Below are 24922 nucleotides of genomic sequence, written 5' to 3' on the forward strand. Positions count from 1 at the left end.
ACATTTGCTGAACAAGCAGTAATCGTTTTTAGACCATCTGACTAAATAGTAATAAATTAATTTTATGAATTGCGTCTAATGCGCTTATTTCATTACAATGAAATAAAATCATGTCATCCAATGCAACATTTACAAACTTCCATAAAGATGATTTCTCATTCACGTCTGATTGATTATCAGCGGTGGATTGAAGACGACAGTTCCCATCATTCAACGCTCCTTCACAGCGTCATCAAGCTACGCCGTTGTTGTTGTTGTTTTGAACATATCTATGGAGTCAAAGTAGGGTCACATATATTTGCAACAAAAAAAGATTTGCAAACAAAAAATAAGTTTTGCAAAATAAAAATTGAGCAAAAAAATACAACTGCAAACCAATATAATGAATCGCGAAATAAAATTTAGGTATTGAGAGGGGGAAAAAAAGTTTTGCAAACAAAAAGAAAGTTTGGCAAAAAAATAAGTACTGAGATATAAAATATTTTATTTCCAAAGAAAACCTTTAGCAGCAATGATTTTGCAACACATCTTTCCCTCTGCAGTACCTACTAATTCATTTGCACCGCCCCTTTAATTCTGGCTTCAGCCACCTGTACTTTTGCGACTCGGTTTTTCCTTTGCGCTTCACTTTACTGTGCGTTTGGGCACAAGCGACGTTCCTCTCAGCGCATGCTCTGTTCATATCTTTTGTTGAATGCCGTTACATTGCATTCAGGATCAAAGGGTAAAGGTCACACAGTAATATTTATTTTATTTCCATCTGGATGCCGTTTGGCACGTGACAGTCATAGCAAAAAAACTAATAATTTCGTGTTTGTTTGGGTTTTGATTCAATGTTGGCTGCACAGACGTGTCATTCCTCGCATGGCATAGGGACAGGTGCTCAACTAATTAAAAAAATTCTTCATTTTATTTCCTTCTGCGGAACAAATGTGTATTCAACTTACTGTGGCGCTGCGCAGACCGCATGCTTTCGATTTCGCTGTACTTTGACGTCATACTCTTCAGTCTGCGCAGATCTGCATGATATGTGAATGTCGAACACACCAGGCGTTGAAGCTGCGCATAGGCGGCGCTGTAGCACCTCGTGTGCGTTTCTCAGCGTTTGTCAGAATGGACACATTACGGTTGTTTGTGATTTCTGGAAACGTTTTTATACAGATCGAAGGGCCAGATTTCTATACGGTGTGTCACAGCTATAAGAGCGAACAGGTGTAAACCTTTAAATAAGAGATAACACACGTTCAGTGATAAACGCGAATACGTTGATTAGTTTGTTGGGCCACCGAGCGCCCCCTGCAGGGAGAACCATGCGTTCAAAGGGAGAACAGTTCTTAGAAGAATCCTAAAAAAAGATTGATCGTCTGAAGACCCGACCCAAGTCCGTTGCGCTGAAGCTTTTACAGGGAATAGGTGTCCATCTGGACCGAGTGAACTTATCTCAGCAGGTCCCGCGCCTCCGATTGGCTGACTCCAGTCCCCTCACATGACTCGAGGCGGCCGTAAACACAGCGGTCATGTGACACGAGCCGGAGAAGAAGCGACAATCACGGCGATCATGTCTGAACGGACGCCGCTGCTGCATTACCGGCTCTCCGCCAGCGTCAATGAATCCGAGCAGCGCGAGACCGTCACCGGAGGAGATGAGCGCGAGCACCGGAGCCCGGCGACCGTCCGGCGGAAATCCGCCGTTAAACAGACGCCGAAACTCAACACGTTCTTCGGCGTGGTGATCCCGACACTGCTGTCAATGTTCAGTGTGGTCGTGTTCCTGAGAATAGGTGTGTGTTGGTTTGTAGAGAGAAAGAACAATACACTCCTGTTAATGTGCGCGAGCGCGTTTGTGTGGGTTGTGAGTCTGTTGCTGTGAATGAATTAACATGCCACGGTCATGTGATCGTGATACTTTTATCGGTCTTGACATGACATTAACAGATCATGAGTCAACCTGTCACTGAGTTATTGCTTTACCTACTGTTCTGAGATCAGACATCTGTGACATTTATAAAGTTGATCATTAACACACAGTTGAGTTTGTCTGGATATGATATTTGAATATGGTTATGAGACGGTACACCTGTATTATCATTTGTGACATCACTGTACCCTGATAACACACACACACACACACACACACACACACACACACACACACACACACACACACAATGCATTTGCTTTTATTAACTTTATTTGTGCGTTCTTTTTGTGTGTGTTTTAAGCTTTTTAGCTCAGTGAAAGCCAACTTGGGTAAGAAAGTATTGTGTTTATCTTGATTCATGTGTCATGAAGTGATGGGTATGTTAAACACACACACACACACACACACACACACACACACACACACACACACACACACACACACACACACACACACACACACACACACACACACACACACACACACACACACACACACACACACACACACACACACTCCCTGTGGACAGATATTGCATGTGAGATTGGGCTTTAATCCAAGAGTAAAATAATGTGTGTGCTCATGTGAATTATCATGCATAAATATTTGTGTAACTGCTTGTAAGGCAGCGCTCTGTTGTGTTTGAGATCTCTAACCCCACATATTAATTATATTTACCCAAAATATGACTATATATTTTGCACAGTTTTACTTTTTTTTCTTTTTTCAAGAGGCAAGATGGAATTTCTTATTGGACCCCATTGTCTTCTATTGTATGGACACAAAACCACTGAGACGTTTCTCAAAGTATCTTCTTTTGTGGTCCACTAAAGAAAGACATTTAGTAATTTAGCACAGTGGTTCTCAAACGTGCGGCCCCCTTTGTGTAGAGTGCATCGCTTTGTGGTCCCCCTTATAAAAACTAATTATCTTAAACTTATAATTTTAATTAAACCAAAAACTAATTCTGTTATACAATCCTGGGACATCAATACTTTTGGTTGGTTGTCTTATTTTTCTGATGTTTGATTATGTAAAATGTATGATAAATGTCTATATTTCATATAATGCCACAAAATCTGTGGCCCCCTGGATCCATCTTGGGGCCTCCCAGGGGTCCACGGCCCCCAGTTTGAGAACCACTGATTTAGCAAACGCTTTTATCCAAAGCGACTTACAAATGAGGCATAACAATGGAAGCACGAAACACATGAAGGGAATAAACGATGAGAGAATTTAGATTTGGTCTTTGGTGTACTGATCTATATGAATAAATGCATCAAAATCAAAAAACCTTGACCACTCTCACATTACTCTACTGCTGCCCTACAAACACAGATATTTCCTTTTGGAAATGACCAGTTCTGCTTTTCTCACGGTTGTGCTTGTCGATGCACATGCATGCAGAAGTGTGTGTGTGTGTGTGTGTGTGTGTGTGTGTGTGTGTGTGTGGATGTTGTGTAACAGGTGTTGTGTTTGTGTTACAGGTTTTGTTGTGGGTCAGTGTGGTCTGTATCAGACTATAGTGATGCTGCTGGTGGCGTATTTCATCATCAGTATGACGGTTCTGTCTGTGTGCGCCATCTCAACTAACGGAGCGCTGGACGCTGGAGGAGCATACTGTATCCTCCTCACACACACACACACACACACACACACACACACAATCTTTGTTAAATACACATATGAAACTTCAAATAAGAATCTATTGCTTTGTTATAGTTTTCAAACAAACAGTTCCCTGTTTCATTTCCTTAGTTGTGTGTGTCTCTGCTGTTGTGTGTCTCCTCTGTTTTGTGTGTCTCTGCTGTTGTTGTGTGTGTGCAGATATGATCAGTCGTGCTTTGGGTCCAGAGTTTGGTGGCAGTATTGGGATTATGTTTTTTCTGGCTAATGTGTGCGGCAGCGCCCTCTTTGTGCTGGGGCTGGTGGAGGCCATTCTCGCCACCTTCGGAGCTCCTGAAGGTACAGTGACTCTGTGTGACTGTTTGTGTAAAGAAATAATAGTTTCAATATGTTTCAACCCCAGTTTGCTTCATGTATTATTATTATTATTATTATACTTTCTGTTCAGTAAGCATCATTGGGATAAGGGGGCTATGTCCTGGTGGCTCACTTATATTTGTTTAAGTCTTCGAGTACGTTTACACGATGAAAAACGGAAAAGTTTGTTGAAAAGTTTCACATACACGGGACAGCGTTATCAAAACAATCGGCATTCACACTGTATTATGCATGCCACGCTGTTGTGTACGCATACACTGTTTTAAGCTAAAAGCTCTTTTAAAGTCCCAGTGAAATGAAAAACTACAAATTCCTATTTTTCATGAAATATTGCAGCATCAATAGTAAATAGTTTATCAATGCGGGTCGTTCTCTTTTTAAAATTCGTTTGCCCTCATAATCTTCAGTTAAAATCTGAAAAAGCACTTGCGTCCTGGAGTGGCTATCCATCTGAAATGATGTAAGTTAGACGGCTTGGGCGGAGCATCTGTTAACTCCTCCCCTTCAACTGTCAGTCTGCTGTTTTAAACATCCAATCGATTCGCAGTGAAAAACACAAGCCACGCCCACTAATTTTCTCATTCGAAATTCCTTTTCACTCGGAAATGCCTCAGAGTAGAGAAGTAAAAACGATCGCAACTTCCGGTTCACGGGGACTTTAAAACACTTTGTCGGCGTGTATGTGTGTTTATAGTTTGTGTATATAAATTCTATGTCTCTGCTGGTCGTAGTGGTGCAGTAAAGTTTGCGTTTTCAGTCTCCCAAAAGGCAGTTGACGTGTGAATAAACAGCCGAAACGCATACAAAGTTTTCTGTTTGTCTCGTGTAAACGGCCTCTTAGTTAAATATAACAGTGACATGGTTTAACGTTGATTGTGTTTAACAGGACAACTGTTGAAGTGATGTGTGTGTGAAGTGTTGAACTGTGTTTGTGTGTCTGATCTGTGCTCAGATGGATCGTCTGCCGTCTCCCGGTACGCGGTGTTGCCAGGGGGTTACTGGTGGTCCTTGCTTTACGGCACAGTGATTTTACTGCTGTGTTTGTTCGTGTGTCTGATCGGAGCTGATATCTACGCTAAAGCCACCTTCATCATCTTCCTCATCGTCATGGCGGCGTTGGGCATCATTTTCATCAGTTTCTTTGCCGTCAAGCCTCACGTCATCGACCTGCCCAACCGGAACTCGTCCTTGGGTCCGACGGAAGCCAACTTCACCGGCTTCAAATTAGACACGCTGGTGGCAAACCTGCAGGGTAAGTGCCAGGCCGAGTGTGTGACAGACAGAGAGTGTCCTGCGTTTACTACCCGCCAGAACGTTTTTAATGCCTTGTGACAGTTATAGTCTTATATTAAATCTGATTGGACAAATACTTTCAGTATAGGACACACACACACACACACACACGGTTTATATTAGAGAAACAATCCGCTAAATGAAAATCTGTGTTTTTTGAAGTGAGTCTTTAGTGTATATTCATCATGTGTTTGGGTTTGTTGCTGGTTTGAGTTCTTCGTCTGTGTGTGTTTAGCGGACTACACAGTGGACTACACTACAAATGTGATGATGACATTTGCGACCGTGTTCGCTGTGATGTTTAACGGATGTACTGGGATCATGGCTGGATCCAACATATCTGGTGAGTTTACTCTGATTTGTTTGCTGTTGTTGTGTGTGTTGATTTACTCTATTCGTGTAGGCGCGTGTTCGAGCTGATTGTTGAGATTAAATCTAATGAAGTGTGTGTGTGTGTGTGTGTGTGTGTGTGTGTGTGTGTGTGTGTGTCAGGTGATCTGAAGAACCCGAGCTACTCCATTCCTCGCGGCACCATCACAGCCGTCATCTTCACCTTCATCATCTACAACCTGCTGAGTTTACTGATCTCCTGCACCTGTGGCCGGTAACACACACACACACACACACACACACACACACACACTCTTTTACATTTAGACATTTACAAAACAGAGGAAAACAACACAATCACACACTTGACTTTAATAGTGAGGTTTATTTTCATAGACTTTCATAGATTTTTATGATTTTCTCTGTTATTACAGATAATCATTGTATTTATTGCAGTAGGGTTAAAGGAGTATATGACATTTGATAAATCAGTCGTGTCTCAGTGAGAAAGTCAAAGACGACAGTGGCAAGAAACCAAAACCTCACAGATGAGGAAGTGGAGAAAAGCTGTTGGGAAAAACCAAACTCAACTGAGAGGGCCAGTTCCCATCTGGGAGCGAAGAGGAAGTGTTCAAACAAAATCAAAATTCTGTCATCACTTATTTCCCTTTCATGTTTTTATGTGACATCACATTCAGTCTTTCTTCAGTGGAACTCAACAGAAGATATTTTGAGAAATGTCTCAGTGGTTTTGTGTTCATACAATGGAAGTCAATGGAGTTCAGTGTTGTTTGATGATCAACATTCTTCAAAATATCTTCTATTGTGTTCTGAAGAAGAAAAGAAGTAATAATGAATAAATGATGAAAGGATTTTAATTTATGGGTGAAATTTATACTGTTTTAGAAGTTAATTAGTCTGTGATTTTCACTTTATTAAGTCAGATTCTAAAGAAGGAACTCATGTTGTGTTGTTTGATCGGCACAAAAAACAATGGCACACACCTGGTGCATGTGTATGTTTGACTATAGGCATATCATTAGCATGATATAAAAACTATATGTCTATAAAATGACCTCACTACTATAGTGAAACGTGTGTGTGTGTTTAAGCAGGACTGTGAAAGAGAAATGAATACATTTTGTATGTCAATGTGTATAGTGGGTCATGAGACTGTGTGTGTGTGTGTGTGTGTGTGTGTGTGTGTGTGTGAGTGTGTGTGTGTGTGTGTGTGTGTGTGTGTGTGTGTGAGATAGACTTCTGCTGTATTTGTGCTGATCAAATTTCTAAAATCACTCCACATATAGTGTGTGTGTGTGTTACTGCACTCATGATGTGAGCCCTTCAACACATGCACTTCACATGACCTGACTGCGGACAGAGACCACATTCATGTGTGTGCGTTTGTGTGTGTGTTTGCATTTGTGTGTGTGTGTGTGTTTGCATTTGTGTGTGTGTGTGTTTGCACTGACATTTTTTACTACACTCATGTGAGCCCTTCAACACATGCACCTCACATGACCTGACTGTGGACAGAGACCGCATTCGTGTGTGTGTGCGTTTGTGTGTGCGTGTGCGCGCGTTTGTGTGTGTGCGCGATTGTGTGTGTTTGCGTGTGTGCGTGTGTGTGTGTTTGCACTGACATTTTTTACTACACTCATGTGAGCCCTTCAACACATGCACCTCACATGACCTGACTGTGGCCAGAGACCGCATTCGTGTGTGTGTGTGTGCGCTTAAAGTTCATCCAAAAATGAAAATTGTGTCATCCATAGGGTCAGTAAATGATCACAGAATTGTCATTTTTGGGTGAACTGTCCCTTTAAGACTCCATGTGGGTAGAGCACATTAGCTCATCCTTCAGATGTTTTTTCTTTTGATAGTTTTCTGGAAACTGTGATGTGACTTCACTGAAACAAAAGTGAAAGAAAGAAATTCACGTGAATCAGTTAGTGATCATATGTACTCCATGAATCTCCTGATCTTTATAAATGATCGTGTCCTCTCTGTCCCAGATTGTTTTTCTAAGTTTGCTGCTGTTCTGACTTTCTGAATTAAATGTGAAGCGTTGTGTAAAAATAGTGAACACTAACAATGGATTTCACTTCTGGCCTAAATGTTTTGAATCCGTCATTGCAGATTTCAGGAATCAGATGCATTATTTGGCAGACGCTTTTATCCAAAATTGACCTTCAGTTCATTCAAGCTGTACATTTGATCGGTTTGTGTGATTCCTGCCAATCAAACCCGTGACATTTGTGCTGCTACTACAGCATTGATTTAAAATGTTCATTTAGATTGATAGATGATCTGTCTTACATCTGTTAAACATTGTTTTTGTATGGGATAAGAAGCACAGGTGGTGCTGTAATGATGGAGTTTTTATTGAGTTTATCAGCTCTGAGTGAGTGAGTGAGAGAGAGAGATCATGTGTGTGTCTGTGTGTGTGTTTTTGTTCATTGTTGCATTTGAAGCATGCGGAAATGCGCTGCGTGATATCACTACGCCTGCTGCGGCCATGTTACGGCAGTAGATTTCCTTGATTATTACGCTGTAATGGGAGTATAGTTCCTAATCATATCGGCCTAGAAATCTCAACTTTTCATTTTCCGCCGGTCTTAGCACACGATATAACTACAGAAAAGTCCAGTTTTAAATAGAAAAAATATCGAAACTCTTTGGTCATTTTTGAACGCGATGCTACTGGTCTAATTGGATTCAATGATCTATGCTAAGCTATGCTAAAAGTGCTATCGCCAGACCCGGAGATCGGTCGAATAGATTCCAAAACGGTAAAACTCAACTTATTAACTCTGGGGGAGTTGGATGAACTTTAGACTCTCTCTCTCTCTCTCTCTCTCTCTCTCTCTCTCTCTCTCTCTCTCTCTCTCTCTCTCTCTGTAAGAAGTGCTATAGAAATACATTTGAATATCTGAGAGAAATATTTAAATGAGCTGGACTGAGACTCTAATACAGATATCAATTTTCCTCACAGCGACACATTGATAGATCTTTGTATCAGTAATAAACACTGATGTGTGTGTGATCAGAACTGCGTTCATGAGAAGCCTTAATGTCAGAAATTCTGAGGTTATTGAGGTGATTTTGTTTCAGCACTTTAGTATAAGATAGAGGAGAGTTGAGTTGTTACAGCACATGATGTCCTCGTGAAATGATAACGTGTGATGTGAGAATGACAGTGTTTTGTGTAAATGTCATATAGAGTCGTTTCTCCACCGTGTGCAGGAGAGAGAGAGAGAGATAAATAGAGTATGCATAGATGGAGTGATAGAGACGCAGCGGTGAGGTGTGTTAGAGATGGAGTGATGTCAGCGGGGCTTGTTACTTATTGATTTTTTTAATGATCCCGCTGGAGTGCTCCTGCAGGAGCACTTAACCGGAGAAACATCTCTCACTTGGTCTCATTTCCCCTCAGCGCTCGCCAGACGGCTGTATTCTGTATTCTGAATGTTTCCACCGCTGGATGCTTTAAAAGATGTCACCTGATGACCAGCGATCACAATGAGATGTCTTTACAGTAATGACGCAAAGTCCAGTTTGTGTAGTGAAAAGCGGTCACATGACATCTTTCCATTGGTGGTCACGGCTCATTGGCTTAACAGTGGCATCTCTGGACATCACACACTGGGATCTGACACACATAGATCTGAGCACAGAAATGATCTCATGTGATTCATGAAACACGCTCATGCTTCCAATCCCATCACACCAATGCTCGGACATTGATAAATGTGATCATCATTTAAATATGACGCCTATATCATTGTACAGTTTAGAAGCTTCGCCCCTAGAGTTCACCGCCATGAACGCAGCCTTGACAATCGAGAGTGTTCACCAAGCAAGTTCAAATCAATAAAAAAAATTAGGGATGCACGGATATGTAAATATCAGAGGAAATGATTCAGAATTTATTGGCTATAATATATCAGCCTAGATTTTATTATCGGCTGATAACATTGTACACTTATATCACATAACATTATAACATTATGCAATATACCAATATCATAAAAAAGACCATTTATCTGCCGATACCGATATGGCTGATAATTTATCGTGCATCCCTAAAAAAATATATGAAAGTATAAACTACAGTTTATAAATTCATTAATACTACCGAATACTGTAGTTTAGTCAATAGTCATTATTATAATATACTACAGTGTACTATGATTCATTACAGTGTACTATAGTAAATACTAAACAATACTACAGTCATTTTTCATGTGAAATTGCCTAGTTTTCTGTTGTAATGTATGTTTGTTTTGTTTATGAGTGCTGAGTTTGAGTTTTAGAGGTTCTTGGTTTCAGAAAGCAGAACTTTCAAATTTTGATTACTGTTAAATTAAAGTTCTTAATAAGTCTTAGTGAGTGTGACTTACATATTTCATTCATCCTTCTCATGAAATTTAGTAGACGGATAGTTAAGTTAGCAGCACTTAAAAAAAAAAAGTTACCATTACTTAATCTGTTTGATTATTTTGAGCATTTGGGTTTACAGTGTGTCAGAAGTCACTCATGTCACAGAAAATCACCAAGATGATTTTTCTTAGCTTGACTTTAGTCATGAAAACAGTCGACATTCAGTCAACATTGGCCACAATGTGTAATATTGGATTCATCCAAGAAATGTTGGTCAGATGATTGAAATAAGGATTAGACGCAGCTTTAGGCTTCTGAATCAAAGATTGTTAGATGATGTTGGTGGCTCATCTCACTCTTCAGCTCTTTTAACTTCTTTATGAGTTGGGTTTCATTTTTTTTCTCCTCTTTCCAGTTATCACAATTCATCACATTCCAACAGTACAGCCCAATAATACACACACGCGCACACACACACGCACACACTTGCTCGCCCCAAAAACCCATTCCAACTAGGGCTGTCACGATTATTAAATAATCGTCTCATCGCGATGGTTTCAGATCATCGCAATTATTGCACATCTCTATAGAAGACACTAGGGGGAGCTGTAGTGCATCTGCATATTGCATATTTTATTGTATATATTGTAACTAAAGCATGGTAATACTTGTCAAATGTACCACCACAACACAATCACTTAAAAATAACTAAAGCATACACCATAAAAATAACCTGCAGTACAATTTAATATTATTTCAGTGTGAAAACCAAAATCTCATTAACACAGAAGTAAACTTTGATTCTAGTCTGTTTTTTTCTCACTTGCCAGACTAGAAGCTTTTCTATGACTGATAGTATTTTAATGGTGGCTTCAATTCACTCCTGATCAATTTACTTCATTTACAAGTATTTGGCGGTTGTATTATTGACTAGGGATGCTCCGATCGATCGGCCACAGATCGGAATCGGCTGATAATCACATTTAATAACTCGATCGGTACTCACTAACTTGGCCGATCTCACAAACCGATCGTAATTTGATGACGTCATCATGCGAGGACGTACGTTTGGCGCCGCAGTCATATCTTGTGAAAGAGTGAGAGCCTGTGCACTTTCGCCGTCTCCAAACAGGGTGTGAGTTCATTGTGTGTTGCGCAGGTCGATTGGAATATGATGTGCAGGCATAAGCAGTCATGCTTTCATAACAAACACATCTGCAGAACTTTGGGTAATGTCATATTCTGATCAATCTGTGCAGCGCCGAAAGAAGTCGAACACCCCAGTCTCTAACTCTCTTTCTCGCACATAATTAACAAAAGCAACAGACACAATGACAAAAGGTCGGAAGACCAAATCCATGTTGCACGTGGCACATTCTGAGAATATTTTTACCTGAATTGAGTGCGAGTTGTGTTTAAAAAAACGGGTTACCTTTTCTTCTCTGACGCAGGTGACATAAACCACACTTTTAATAAAGGAAAATCAATCCTATCCAATGATAAAGTGGTTTCCGTGTTAACTTCTTTCTTTTGCGATGTCTGTCATAAACACGCAGACACAACGTGTACTTAACGTCTGCTGTTCGATTCATGACATGATGACTCGGGTAAAAGAAGGGATGTGTCAAACAATGAACTCTGAAGACTCACTGTCCGAATCCATCAAATCTGTCACTCAAAACACCTCCGAACGTTAGTGTTCTTAGGCCATTTAGCAACAGTGGCTGATAAGATTTAGTCTAAATAATCCACAGTATTTACAGTTTATTTATATGACAGTGTGTAGTAAATTACCTATAAAATCATTAGACAGAAGAGAGTTGCTGTTAGTCATTTAATTTAAGTATATGGTCAAAATAAGAACGGCAATATTTAAAAAGGGGTGGTTATAAAAGGGGAAGTTTACTTTTAATTGCCCTTAAATGATTTTATTAAAATATTTATCAAATTACAGCTTATTTTGCAAACAGTGACTAGAAAGCTTATATCAGTTATATAAAGCTTAAAGCATCGGGATCGGCTGATCATGATGACAGAAAATTGGTACTCGGTATCGGCTGCAAAAATCCTGATGGGAGCGTCCCTATTATTGACAGGTAAAAGCCTAAACCTTAAATATATGGTGACCCAATTTTTTCTATGTACTGTATTTCTAAGAAGAAGAACATAGTCTTTATATTCAGAACAATATGGTCGTTTCAAAGCTGAATAAAAAATGTATGAGAATTAAAAGTCAAAGCTCTAAAACAGACAATCGTCATAATCGCAATGATTTATTAGACAATTAATCGTCAGACAAATTTCATAATCGTGACAGCCCTACTTCCAACTGCGATCAATACTGAGAGCAATGACACATCTGTCTCTCTCTCTTTCTGTCTATCTCCATCGCTCTCTTTGTGTTGCTCTGCTTCCGTGTCTCTCTCTCTCTCTTATTGTCTGTCTGTCTGTGTGTTTTTCTCTCTCTGTCTCTCTGTTGCATGGTGTTTTTAATAGTTTTGTTTGTTTGCAGCTGTCAGTATTTAGATTCATTTGGTTTGTGCCACCAAAATTAATATCCAATAAAAACTATCGACCACTGCCGTCACCTACACACACACACACACACACACCTGTGCATATTCAACACGCTCAACACATGAACACACACACACTCTTTGTGTGAGAGACAGAAATAATATTGAAATAATTGTGTGTTCAGATCTGTGGTTGGTCTGTATAATAGTTATTAGAGCTGAGATGATGCTATTAAAATCAGTCAGCCTGAAGAATGCGTGAGACGTGTTTCAACCAGAGAGAAAGACAATGATTATAAAGAAAGAAAATTACATTTGTCTTTATTGTTCTGAAATCAACATTATTGCAGAATATCACTTCCTTTTAGTTTTCCAGATTTTATATGACCTCTCTCGCTCTCTCTCTGTCTGTCAGAGTTCTCTTGCAGAAAGATTACAGTTTTCTCCGAGATATAAACGTCTGGGGTCCTCTCGTGACCATCGGTGTTTATTCCTCCACGCTGTCGGCTGCTATGAGCAATCTGATTGGTGCATCCCGTATTCTGTACGCTCTGGCCCGGGATGATCTGTTCGGTGAGTGAACCCCACAAAACACCCACAAACATCCCGTCTGGAAATCCCATAATGCACCCCATTGATATTTACAGTAACGCTGTCCCTCTGTTGTGTTTCTGATCCGCAAAGATCTGCATGAGTGAATTTTATTACACCTGACAGGAACATAAACCAATCATATTTCACCTTTAACTAGAATAATTTATCATAGAACTAATGTAACAAAGCAAAACATCTCCATGATCCAAAAGCCAGGTTTCACTTTTACATTCATGTGTGTGTGTGTTCATGTGTTGAGTGTGTTAAATATGCACAGGTGTGTGTGTGTTGAGTGTGTTAAATATGCACAGGTGTGTGTGTGTTCATGTGTTGAGTGTGTTAAATATGCACAGGTGTGTGTGTGTTCATGTGTTGAGTGTGTTAAATATGCACAGGTGTGTGTGTGTGTATGTGTTGAGTGTGTTAAATATGCACAGGTGTGTGTGTGTTCATGTGTTGAGTGTGTTAAATATGCACAGGTGTGTGTGTGTGTTCATGTGTTGAGTGTGTTAAATATGCACAGGTGTGTGTGTGTTTATGTGTTGAGTGTGTTAAATATGCACAGGTGTGTGTGTGTTCATGTGTTCAGTGTGTTAAATATGCACAGGTGTGTGTGTGTTCATGTGTTGAGTGTGTTAAATATGCACAGGTGTGTGTGTGTTCATGTGTTGAGCGTGTTAAATATGCACAGGTGTGAGTGTGTTGAGTGTGTTAAATATGCACAGGTGTGTGTGTGTGTAGTGTGTTAAATATGCACATGTGTGTGTGTTCATGTGTTGAGTGTGTTAAATATGCACAGGTGTGTGTGTGTTAAATATGCACGTGTGTGTGTGTGTGTTCATGTGTTGAGTGTGTTAAATATGCACAGGTGTGTGTGTGTGTTCATGTGTTGAGTGTGTTAAATATGCACAGGTGTGAGTGTGTTAAATATGCACAGGTGTGAGTGTGTAGAGTGTGTTAAATATGCACAGGTGTGAGCGTGTTAAATATGCACAGGTGTGAGTGTGTAGAGTGTGTTAAATATGCACAGGTGTGAGTGTGTTAAATATGCACAGGTGTGAGTGTGTAGAGTGTGTTAAATATGCACAGGTGTGAGTGTGTTAAATATGCACAGGTGTGAGTGTGTAGAGTGTGTTAAATATGCACAGGTGTGAGTGTGTTAAATATGCACAGGTGTGAGTGTGTAGAGTGTGTTAAATATGCACAGGTGTGAGTGTGTTAAATATGCACAGGTGTGAGTGTGTAGAGTGTGTTAAATATGCACAGGTGTGAGTGTGTTAAATATGCACAGGTGTGAGTGTGTAGAGTGTGTTAAATATGCACAGGTGTGAGTGTGTTAAATATGCACAGGTGTGAGTGTGTAGAGTGTGTTAAATATGCACAGGTGTGTGATGGTTTATCACATGATGGATGGATATTGTTGTGGATGTAAGAGTGATTGATTCTCCTGCTGTGGTTTGACCTTCAGCTGTTAATAATTTGATTCTGCTCTTGATTCGTGTGGATATATGAGATATTGAGTTATTCACTTTCACATCACCTGTCTGTCTGTCAGGACGAGCTCTGTCTCCAGCTAAACGCACATCAGGCAGTGGGAATCCCTGGTCGTCTGTCCTCATCTCTTGGTTTCTTGTGCAGGTGAGTTTATTTCTTATCATCAGCTGTCATCTGGATATGCGGGTTCATTTTTTGGCTTAAGTTTAGATTTGTCCATTGCATATAAATGGTTTCAAAGCGACATCATTAACAAACGTTATTGCGCATGCGTGCGTTTGTAGACTTACCCTAACTTCCGGTACACATTCACAAACAATAGAGCGCCTGTAGATTATTTCTGATAACAATCAAAAGAAAACGAGAAGCGTTACTTGGCTAAACTTGTGTCTTCAATATTTAGACTGCGATACCAAGAAACCATACGGTTTCTTTAAATGCGACCAAACTGCAGGACCCATTCAACAAATTATTTATTTAATAAAATTATGATACAATAAAATAATAATACAAGTTAATCTTAACGTAAATTAATTTTATATAAATAGTTATATTTATATTTAGGGATGCACAATAAATTGTTGGCCATATCGGTAACGGACGATAAATGGTAATTTTTACGGTATCAGTATATCGGTATCTTCAGCTGCACGCTGCTCACAGTTAAATCCTGTCCAGTACTGTCGTTCTGTCGTGATCATTCATAGGTACAGTGTATAGATACAGTTTTTATGAATGTGTAAATTATAGGAACAAAAGCACATTGTTTGAATGAGACTGCTGTCTGAACGCTTTCTGTCTGGAGACCTGTTAGACTCGTGGCTATTAAGAACATTGTTCTGGGTTACTCTGGAAGAACATCTTGTTTATTAAGAAACGTTTGAAGGTTAAAGAATCGTTAACTAGTGTAAAGTAGGCTTGATTTTCAGGGGAAAAAGAGAACTAATGGTGACCTTGTGTTCTGCAATGAATGTTTTCAAATAAAAGCAGTTGTCCACTTTTTGCCTTTTGTTTCAGTCTTAGGGAATTTTATATGAATATTTAGAGACTGCATATCAGCCATATATCGGTTATCGGCTTCTGATGTTAAAGAATTATCGGTTATCGTTATCGGCCAAAATTTATGTATCGGTGCATCTCTAGTTATATTATTAGACACTAGCCAAACAGATCAGAAGTTTACTGCAGTCCAGGCACGCGCGTCCGATGAAACGGTCTGATGTTTTTAGTCAGATCCTCAGACGGCCTCATGTTGCCCTTCAGTGTTCATAATGTCCATCTCTTGACAGTTTTTATAGTTCATCGATCATAATCTTTATTATAGTGTGTAAGAAATCTTCATCTCTTCTTTTAGCGTATTAATAATCGTATTCCCTGTAGAGGCGTTCATTTTATAACACATTTGCTTTATATGCATTTCGTTTCTTAAATCCTCTCTCTCTCTGTCATGGAGGTGTTAGACTCTGATTGCTTTAAAGACTGTCAGATTATGGAAGATCTTACTCCATTAGCTGTGAAGAACACAATGACACGACCTCACGCACACACGCACGCACGCACGCACACACACACACACACACACGCGCACACACACACCTGACCTGTGCTCGTACGCTGCCTGATGTGCACCATTAAACATGAAATAACCTCCATTTAGCACTTGCTTCACACACGCATGTAAGAGTCCGATCTCTTTTAAACTGCTTGTATTTATCAGTTGATTAATTTATTTCAAAATGATATATTATTAATGTCACGTTTAAAACAACATCATAGTACTACCATCAAACTCTTGCTTTAACCTACCCCTTGACATCAAACTTTAGTGTTTAACGCTGGATAAAATGTACCGTAGTTGATATAATACCATGATATTTATAGGTGGTTTGGCGTTAGTGGGGGGAAGTCAGTTTTCCCATCATGCACCAGCAGTGCTTATAAACAGAGGAATGACTGAGCAGATAAATGTTCCACCTGTCGTTTTCTCTTCAGAAACTTGGATGTGATTTGTATGTTTGACCCTGTTGCTGGAGTGTGCCGGCAGCTTTCCGCCTCATAACTGCGCAATTTATCTGCAACGCTTAAATGAGCGTTAATGTTATATACGATGGCGTTAAAAAGAGGAGTGCTAATGCTCAGCCGATGTCTTAATAACACTCTGTCTGAATTAAACCTCTCGCAAACACACACACCTGTCCGTGTTCTTTACTTGAGTGCAGGCTAAAATAAAGGGAAGTAATGGCTCCCTTCCAAATTCTAGTTAGCTGAGAACACAAGCAGCATTTGAATGCATCATAAAGACTCGCTCCTGATGCCACGGCTTTTTTACAAATTCTACGCAGCCTCATTAGATCCCTGCATCTATTCTTCGCTGTTCAGACAATCTCATCATGTTTTCTTATCATAGCGTCATGTTTATGTCAAACTCAAGCGAGTCTTTCATGCGCGTCACGCAAGTAATGCCACCTGCGCAGTTACTGCGTATGTGTTGCGTTCCAAATGATTCACTTTTGAGGTTTAATTTCAGATGTGATTGTGCATTAGAAGACCGATTCCTTCAGTAGAGCGCAGCCAGCACGCCTGGAACAGAGCCACAGAAGTAAAGTGTGTGTGTAGAGGTCACTTTGAACTGTGGACTTATTGATGATGACCAGTTAATCTCTCTCTCAAATTTCAGTGCTATCACTATGGGTCACAGGTTTTTGAACAATTATGTTCATCCACTTTTTTTCATCCACAATTATTTTTTACCCACATTTTAGAATCATACTAAACTCACCCAAATTCTGAAATGAAACAAAACCTGTTATATTTTATATAACTTATTTATATTTGATCATCAAATGTTCTCTTGTCATTTTCTCAAGCATCTTCTTGAGGTCTCACCCTGAGGTGATTTTTAAACACTACTGAAGGAGTTCACATCTATTCTGAGCTCTTATTGTTCAATAACAAATTACTTATTGTGATCAAATCTGTTGTAATGAAAAACATTAATGTTTGCAAAATGATTATTTTTGTCTACAAAACAAATTTCAGACATTTAAGCACACACCTGCAGATAATGAAAAACATTTCACTCAAAGGATTCTAAAACTTTTGACCAGTAATGTAATATTTTTATTTTATTATTCATTTATTATACCACTATGTAAGTCTAGTTTATTTTATTTTATTTTATTTCAGTTTTATTTTATTTTTTATTTCTTTTCGGTTAACAATTTTATTTACCTCACGTTTATTTTAATTTTCATTCAGTTTTTCAAATAACATTTAGGCCTATTAGGGCTGTCAAACGATTAATTGCAAATGTTTGTTTATGTATATACGCCTGTGGGCTGTGCATATTAATTTTGTATTTAAAAACCTACAAATACATGTATATATATTTAGGAAATATTTAGATGCCTTTATTTATATTTACAAACAATTTAAATTATATACTGTATACAATGCTAATTAATTGTAATATTTTTATTAAATATTTTAATGTATGTGTATGTGTTTATAAAGACAGAATTGAATGAACAGAAAATAAACAAAAACCTATATGGTCACATGATCTCACTGCATTATTATGGCAATAAAACTTTGTTTTGCATTGTACACTACACACTACACACAAGTATACACTGAAGGGTTAGAGCAGTATGCTACTCAGAACACAAATACAGAGAAATAACAGAACAAATCGTAGTGGTAATCTGGTACCCTGTGAACTCAAGGTCAGAGGTCAAGGTTAAACAACTGAAATTGTTCTGCTCTTCCTGTCTAGTGATTGGCTGAGAGCGTGTTGTAGGCGGTGCCTCCCTGCCGCTGTGTGGTGATGTTGTTGTTGTTTTTGTGTTGTTTGTTATGTCTGCAGCGGTGCGTCAGATTAAAAGCCGTTTAGTGTTCACGTCCCCGGAGACGAGCGCGATTAGCATAGCTAATTTACTCCAAACACTCCAACTTTATCATTAACACAGGGGAGAGCCACGGGTGTGTTCCTGGAACTAAGGGAGGGAATCGGGTTCTGGAAAAAGAAAATGTGTGCGCGTGTGTGTTTTGATATGATGTGAGTTTGTTGTACTTCGTTACAGGACATAACTTCACTAAATCTAACGATTTTAGGTCTTGTTTTAGCTGCGTCTTTAGTCGTTGAAATTCACTTTTATGGCTGACACAGTTCTCTGCCAGTTGAAGTACAATATCTGTTTAATATATATAGACATGTGAGAATGTGGTCTCTCTGCTGGATTCTCAGGGTCTGTAGTTCTTCTTTTAGTGACATGAGCTGATGTCCAGAGGTTTTTGTGAGTTCAGATGAACATCTGGTTTTGTGTATTTGTGTGTCTGGACTTCATCTCTTTGATGTAACTGAACTGTCTGATTCTAAATCTGCCAAGCATGTCTGCTGTCCAAAACTGAAATGATTTCCAATCTGTTTTCAACACAAAAGACGTAAGTGGAGATCCAAACAACACAATATTTCTCTGCCGTTATTGCTGAAGGATAAAAGCAGATCTTTTGCTCCAGTGGTTTGGAGCTGAGCTGAATATCGGATGCGTTTTGTTTCCCACCAAGTAAACCTGTAACATTTTGGCCCAAAGAGTCAGGTCTTTTTCAGAATCAGTGAGATGAACCGAACCGACAGACATGAATCAATCACAATAAAGATTTAAAATAAGAACGCAGAAAAGAGAGAAAATGCAGTGTTTCGTGGCCATTTGTTTGGTGTTTAGAGGTCAAGAGATCAGCTGTAGATATCACGTTTTGTGTTCGTGTTTCAGGTGATGCACAGGTGCTGTTTTCTGATGATTCGTTTGATTGTGTTATTTGGTTTGTTTGTCTCAGCTCACACACAGGTGCTGTTTCCTTAACATTTTTCAGTGTGATTCTCAGGTGCTGTTTGCTGTAAATGTTTTTGTTGTTATGAGTTTGTTTGTTGTTGTGTTTTTTTGTTGTTGTTGTTTTTCATTTGTTTGTTTGCGTGGAGGTGATGCACAGGTGCTGTTTTCTGATGATTCGTTTGATTGTGTTATTTGGTTTGTTTGTCTCAGCTCACACACAGGTGCTGTTTCCTTAACATGTCATGTTTTTGTTTGTTTTTTGTTGTTTTGTTTGTTTTTTAGAGTTCATTCTCAAGTGCTGTTTGCTGTAAATGTCACGTTTTTCTGTTGTATGTGTTTTTTGTTGTTTTGTTTGTTTTTTTGGAGGTGATGCTCAGGTGATGTTTGCTGTAAATGTCATGCTTTTGTTTTTGTTTGTTTTTTGTCATATTTGTTTGTGTGGAGGTGATGCACAGGGGCCCGTTCTTTGTAAATCGCTTACTACATCCAGGATCAAATGAAACATCAGAGATGACCTAATCCTGATCTAGATAATTGGGTTCTTTGAACGCACCTGTTGTCGATGATTAGTATGGCTGGATTGAGTTATCGGAGATCATTGCGCGTTCATGCACAAGTTTAAAAGGGGCTCTATATCGATTGTAGAAACACCGATCAGCAACGCTGCTGTTGGTTCCCCACAATGGCCAAAGAGCGCACCCACTTTTTCTCGGCGGCAGAACAAGACCTCTTGATGGAGGGATATGTCAAATTCCAAAATTTAATAAGAACGCCAGGGAACACCTCAAAGGCTGCAAAAGCCAGGAGAGAGGGCTGGCAAAAGGTTGCAGACAAATTAAATGCATAAGTAGTTATTGCATTAGATGTTTTATTACTTTTTACAGCATATATAACGTCATATTTTAAAATTTCCATATTTACTTTTCTCTTTTCATAATAGAGCCACCATGGGACCCACTAGAACTTGGGAACAAGTAAATATATAAGAATATTCTAGGAAATGCTAATATTAATGTCATATACTGTTCTTAGTCTTATTTTTAAAGACAGTGAAATGATGTGCTTGTTTGTTTGTGTCAGCAACTAGGAAAAAGGCAGAGCAAAGAAGAACAGGCGTTGGTCCTGCACCAGCACATCTCACTCCGGCAGAAGAGCTGGCCCTTGGGTTAAATGTGGACCGACTCAATGTTCAGGGCATTCCTGGGGGCAGCTCTTCCTTAGACCCACAGCCGGGGACCAGTAGCATCAGCACCTTCTTTACTGGTAAAGACTGGTGGTTTAATTCTCTTTGTATCCTCTGAAACAATTGGTTGCTACCTTAGTCTGGACTGAGAAGTGATACAGAGGTGGACAGTGTTGCATATTACTTTTTTATTTTGTTGTATGATGCACGTGTTGAGTGTCATTTATTTTCTCTGCAAACGGCACAGGGTGGCATCCGTTCCCTCTACAAACGTAGTCTGCAGCATAAAGTTGAATATTTGGAATTAAAAAAGCAAAAACTGAGAGGACAAATAGAGCTCCAACATTTAAAGAGAAAGATAAATGGCTCTCGAAATAGAGTTGCTGCAAAAGGAACTTCAGTGTAAGTACTAAACCCTTTTAAACAGAGCACTACTGTTGACCTTGCATGACAATATCTCTCTTTGCAGGCAAAAGATGAAATTTTTTCAAAGAAAAACTAGTAAAAGTAATGAAATATCGGAATATTCTTGAGTCATGCACAGATCCTGGGCATTTGGCTTCCACGTTTGTGATAAGGCACATAGAGCCACACACCATCTAAGACATTTTAGTCAAGCAACAGTGTACTTATGGAATACATACTAAAAAATGAAGAATTGTAATAACTCACCTGTACATTTATACTGTGAACCCTCGTCCGGTTCACAAAATCCCCTTCATTGGGGCCTGGTGGGGTCTTGATATGAATGTGTGTGCAGTCTATGGCACCAATCACATTTGGGACTCCTGGGGGACAATCAATTCATATTCACAGGATCTTCATTAACAACTAGAATGTACCTGCAATGGCGAAAAAGCTCTATTTTACAACTTGTCTGTCTCGCAAAATGCGATTAATTCTAAAAGCTCTGCGGATTATACTTGCACCTTCTGCAACGGGCAAGACATATGGCTACAACATACTTCCCGTACCACCTCCGCTTATGAAACCGCAATCTAATCCCGTTTACATGAAATAAGCTTCAAGCTTACTGACCTGTTGCTATGACAGCAAGTCCAGGATGAGCGTTGAAGAACCGAACAATCCAAGATCATCCAGCTAACTGAGTGGGCCCCAGGTGCTGTATGTGTTAAATGTCATGGTTTTGTTTGTTTTTTGTTATGTGTTTGTTTTTTCTTGTTTGTTTGATTTTGTTGTTTTTGTTTGTTTGTGTGGAGGTGATGCACAAGTGCTGTAAATGTCGTGTTTTTGTTGTTTAGTTTTGTAGTGTACAGGTGCTGTCGTCAGCTCTCGGCTCAGATTATTGTTGAACTCCGGCGTTTGTCCGCACTGACAGATGACAGATATGTTTTCTGGATTGTAATGAGTGTGATGTGTATAAGTCGAACTGAAGCGTGCTTGTTCTCAGCGTCAGAAAATGAGTGTCTTCTCACGTTTGTAATTGTTTGATTGGATTGAGGAAAGCAATTAAACTGATTAATGGCCCTTCATCTGATTCCACTGTCCCGCTAATCACACGCTGATTGAAACGCAGCCAGAGTTTGTGCGCGTGTCACGCAACTCGTACGGCGACGGAAACTTTGCTTTTTGCTGACACGAGCAGGGTGACATCACTGAAAGCCGTGGGCCGATCTGCTTTTAACATAATTACTCCTGCTGCTCAGAGAGAGAGAGAGAGAGAGAGAGAGAGAGAGATGGAAGTACAAGAGAAGAAAGACACAAGCAGGGCAAGAGAGACGCCGGTGAAATGTCAGATAAATGAAAAGAAAAGAGGAAATGAAAGGGAGAATACGTGAGAGAAACTGGAATGAGATTTTCAACTTGAACAAATGTGAAAAACAGGCGCCGTGTGTGTGGATTTCACAGATCCCGTCAGGAACCCATTGAGCTTATATTTCACCCCTCATATCAAGGAAAAAACCTTGAAATGAAGACTATTTTGGGGATTTTTTGGCACGGTGACATTATTTGTATGACAATTACAGCACATTTCCCCTTCAGCTCTCATTGCTGTAATGCAGAAAACATCTTTGAAAACGATACCTCTCATTTTATAGATGATTTTTACACATGTACAAGACCACCAAGATGAACGTAAGACAAAGAATCCACAACTCAACACAAGCTAACGCTGAACTAAATGTGCTTAATTGTCACAAATGCAGAAGCCTCTTAATTATCCATTTTCTTTATGCCAAATCTCATTTTTGTTTTCATGAGATTCAACCATCTGCACTAAACTGTTGTTTAAATGCTTTGATGTGTTTGGCACGGACCTCCAAAAGACCCATTAAACACACGCACACGCACACGCACACACGCACACACACGCACACGCACACACACACACACACACACGCACACACACTGACCTCAACATAAGATAATGCTCCATTAAAGACTGGTCATTAAAGACGAAGTCATAATTGGCGTTATAATGACTGTCGCACACATTTCAACACACACACGGCTGAACTTTGACTTGTTGTTACCTTGTGCGACGCCTGTAAATGACTTTATCCTCTAATGAAGCAGGAAGAGCTTTAAATGTGTCAGGGGTTCTGTGTGACCCCTCTGAACACACGCTAATGTTTGTTTGTTTGCTCTGGAGTCTCTCATCATGTTTCTCTCTCTCTCTGTATGTGGGTCCAGGCCCACGTTCAGGTATTTCACGTGGCACACGTGTGTTCTGGGGATCATCGGCTGTGCCATCATGATGTTTCTCATCAACTCCATCTATGCGTCTGCCAGCATCGCCTTCATGATTCTCTTACTGCTGCTCATTCATTACCTGAGTCATATATACACACGCACGCACGCACGCACGCACGCACGCACGCACACACACGCGCGCACACACACACACTCACACATATACTCAACTCAACTTTATTTATATAGCGCTTTTACAATTTTCATTGTTAAAGCAGCTGCACATGAGACATATTGACTATAAGCAAAATAATTACAGTTGTACCTGCAGAAACAAGAAAAAGGTGAAAACACAGAAGACAGACACACCCACATACAAAACACTCCACACACACAATATGCACACGTACTAACACACATAGACATAGACACACACACACGGACGTGCACGCACACACACACGTACACAGACAAGTACACACACACACACACGCACAGACAAGTACACACACACACACACACACACACGCACAGACACGCACACACGCACGCTCACACAGACAGACACGCACACACACAGACACGCACACACAGACACACGCGCACACACACACTCACACAGACATGCACGCACACACAGTGAGAGCACACATTTAGGATAAAGGAGAGAGAAGCACAGGTCAAATATAACCGACTATACATTTCTATATGCAATATTAATTAAGTAAAACTTTAAAATTCTAAAGCAGCCCCCCCGGTCAGGCAAATAGTGCAAAACAGTATGCAAACGGTGGAGAGGAACCCAAAACTCTAATGGAGAATAAAAACCTCAGGAGAACCCAGGCCCAACCAGGGGATTCCAGTTCCCCTCTGGCAAAAGCTGCTGCCTCTGCACGAGCTCCAGAGAGCTTGCACAACAAGGCTAAATAAAATGAATAAACTTACTAATAAGGTAAATTATAGTTTTAAGATTATCATTAATAATCGAATAGCATTTGAAATTTTGTGGTGAGGACGTGTCAGGTGACCGCGTCCTTCTTTATCCAGCTCTATCATCTCAGCTCTTGTCAAGTCTCCACTCTACCATCAGGTCAGGCCATGAACTGCATCCTGCTCGCTGTGGTAACCTTGGAACAATGAGACAAGACTGGCTGAGAGTAGAGTACTGTTCTGTACTCTTTGATGCAACAAGTACATCAGTTGTGTTTTTGGTTCCGGTTGATCTAACTAATGCAGCCTAAACCCTCTGAAGATTTATATTATGGAAGAGTAGTGTATGCAAGATTAAAAAGATGCGTCTTTAGTCTAGATTTAAACTGACAGAGTGTGTCTGCCTCCCGGACAGTGCAGGGAAGACTATTCCAAAGTTTAGGCGCTAGATAGGAAAAGGATCTACCACCTGCACTTGATTTTGAAATTCTAGGTATTACCAACTGACAGGACGCCTGAGAGCGTAATGCACGTGAAGGACTGTAATACAAAAGGAGTTCATTCAAGTACTGAGGAGCTAAACCATGTAAGGCTTTATAGGTAATAAGCAAGATTTTAAAGTTAACGCGATGCTTTATAGGTAACCAGTGCAAGGTTGACAGAACCGGGCTAATATGTTCATACTTTTTTGTACGTGTAAGAACTCGAGCTGCCGCGTTTTGGACCAATTGGAGTTTTTGTAATAAGCCTGCAGGGCAACCACCTAACAGTGCATTACAGTAATCTA

The 24922-nt window shown here is 39.8% G+C and overlaps 1 protein-coding gene across 1 annotated transcript; it reads left to right on the forward strand.

Annotated features, from left to right (window-relative positions):
• Positions 1-1092: 1092 nt before the first annotated feature.
• Positions 1093-14739, forward strand: LOC130564498 (solute carrier family 12 member 9-like). The gene is made up of 8 exons (XM_057350576.1): positions 1093-1781; positions 3409-3543; positions 3749-3886; positions 4878-5177; positions 5454-5561; positions 5711-5822; positions 12863-13020; positions 14597-14739. The coding sequence occupies exons 1-8, from the start codon at positions 1487-1489 to the stop codon at positions 14737-14739; spliced, it is 1389 nt and encodes a 462-aa protein (XP_057206559.1). The 5' UTR covers positions 1093-1486.
• Positions 14740-24922: the final 10183 nt, after the last annotated feature.

This window comes from Triplophysa rosa, linkage group LG14 (assembly GCF_024868665.1).
Source record: "Triplophysa rosa linkage group LG14, Trosa_1v2, whole genome shotgun sequence".
In the NCBI taxonomy this organism is placed as follows: Eukaryota; Metazoa; Chordata; class Actinopteri; order Cypriniformes; family Nemacheilidae; genus Triplophysa; species Triplophysa rosa.

Coding starts and splice junctions, on each gene's coding strand:
- LOC130564498 (XM_057350576.1), top strand. CDS start 1,487: ATGACTCGAGGCGGCCGTAAACACAGCGGTCATGTGACACGAGCCGGA. Junction 3,544..3,748: donor GGACGCTGGAGGAGCATACT/GTATCCTCCTCA, acceptor GTGTGTGTGCAG/ATATGATCAGTCGTGCTTTG. Junction 5,178..5,453: donor GCTGGTGGCAAACCTGCAGG/GTAAGTGCCAGG, acceptor GTGTGTGTTTAG/CGGACTACACAGTGGACTAC.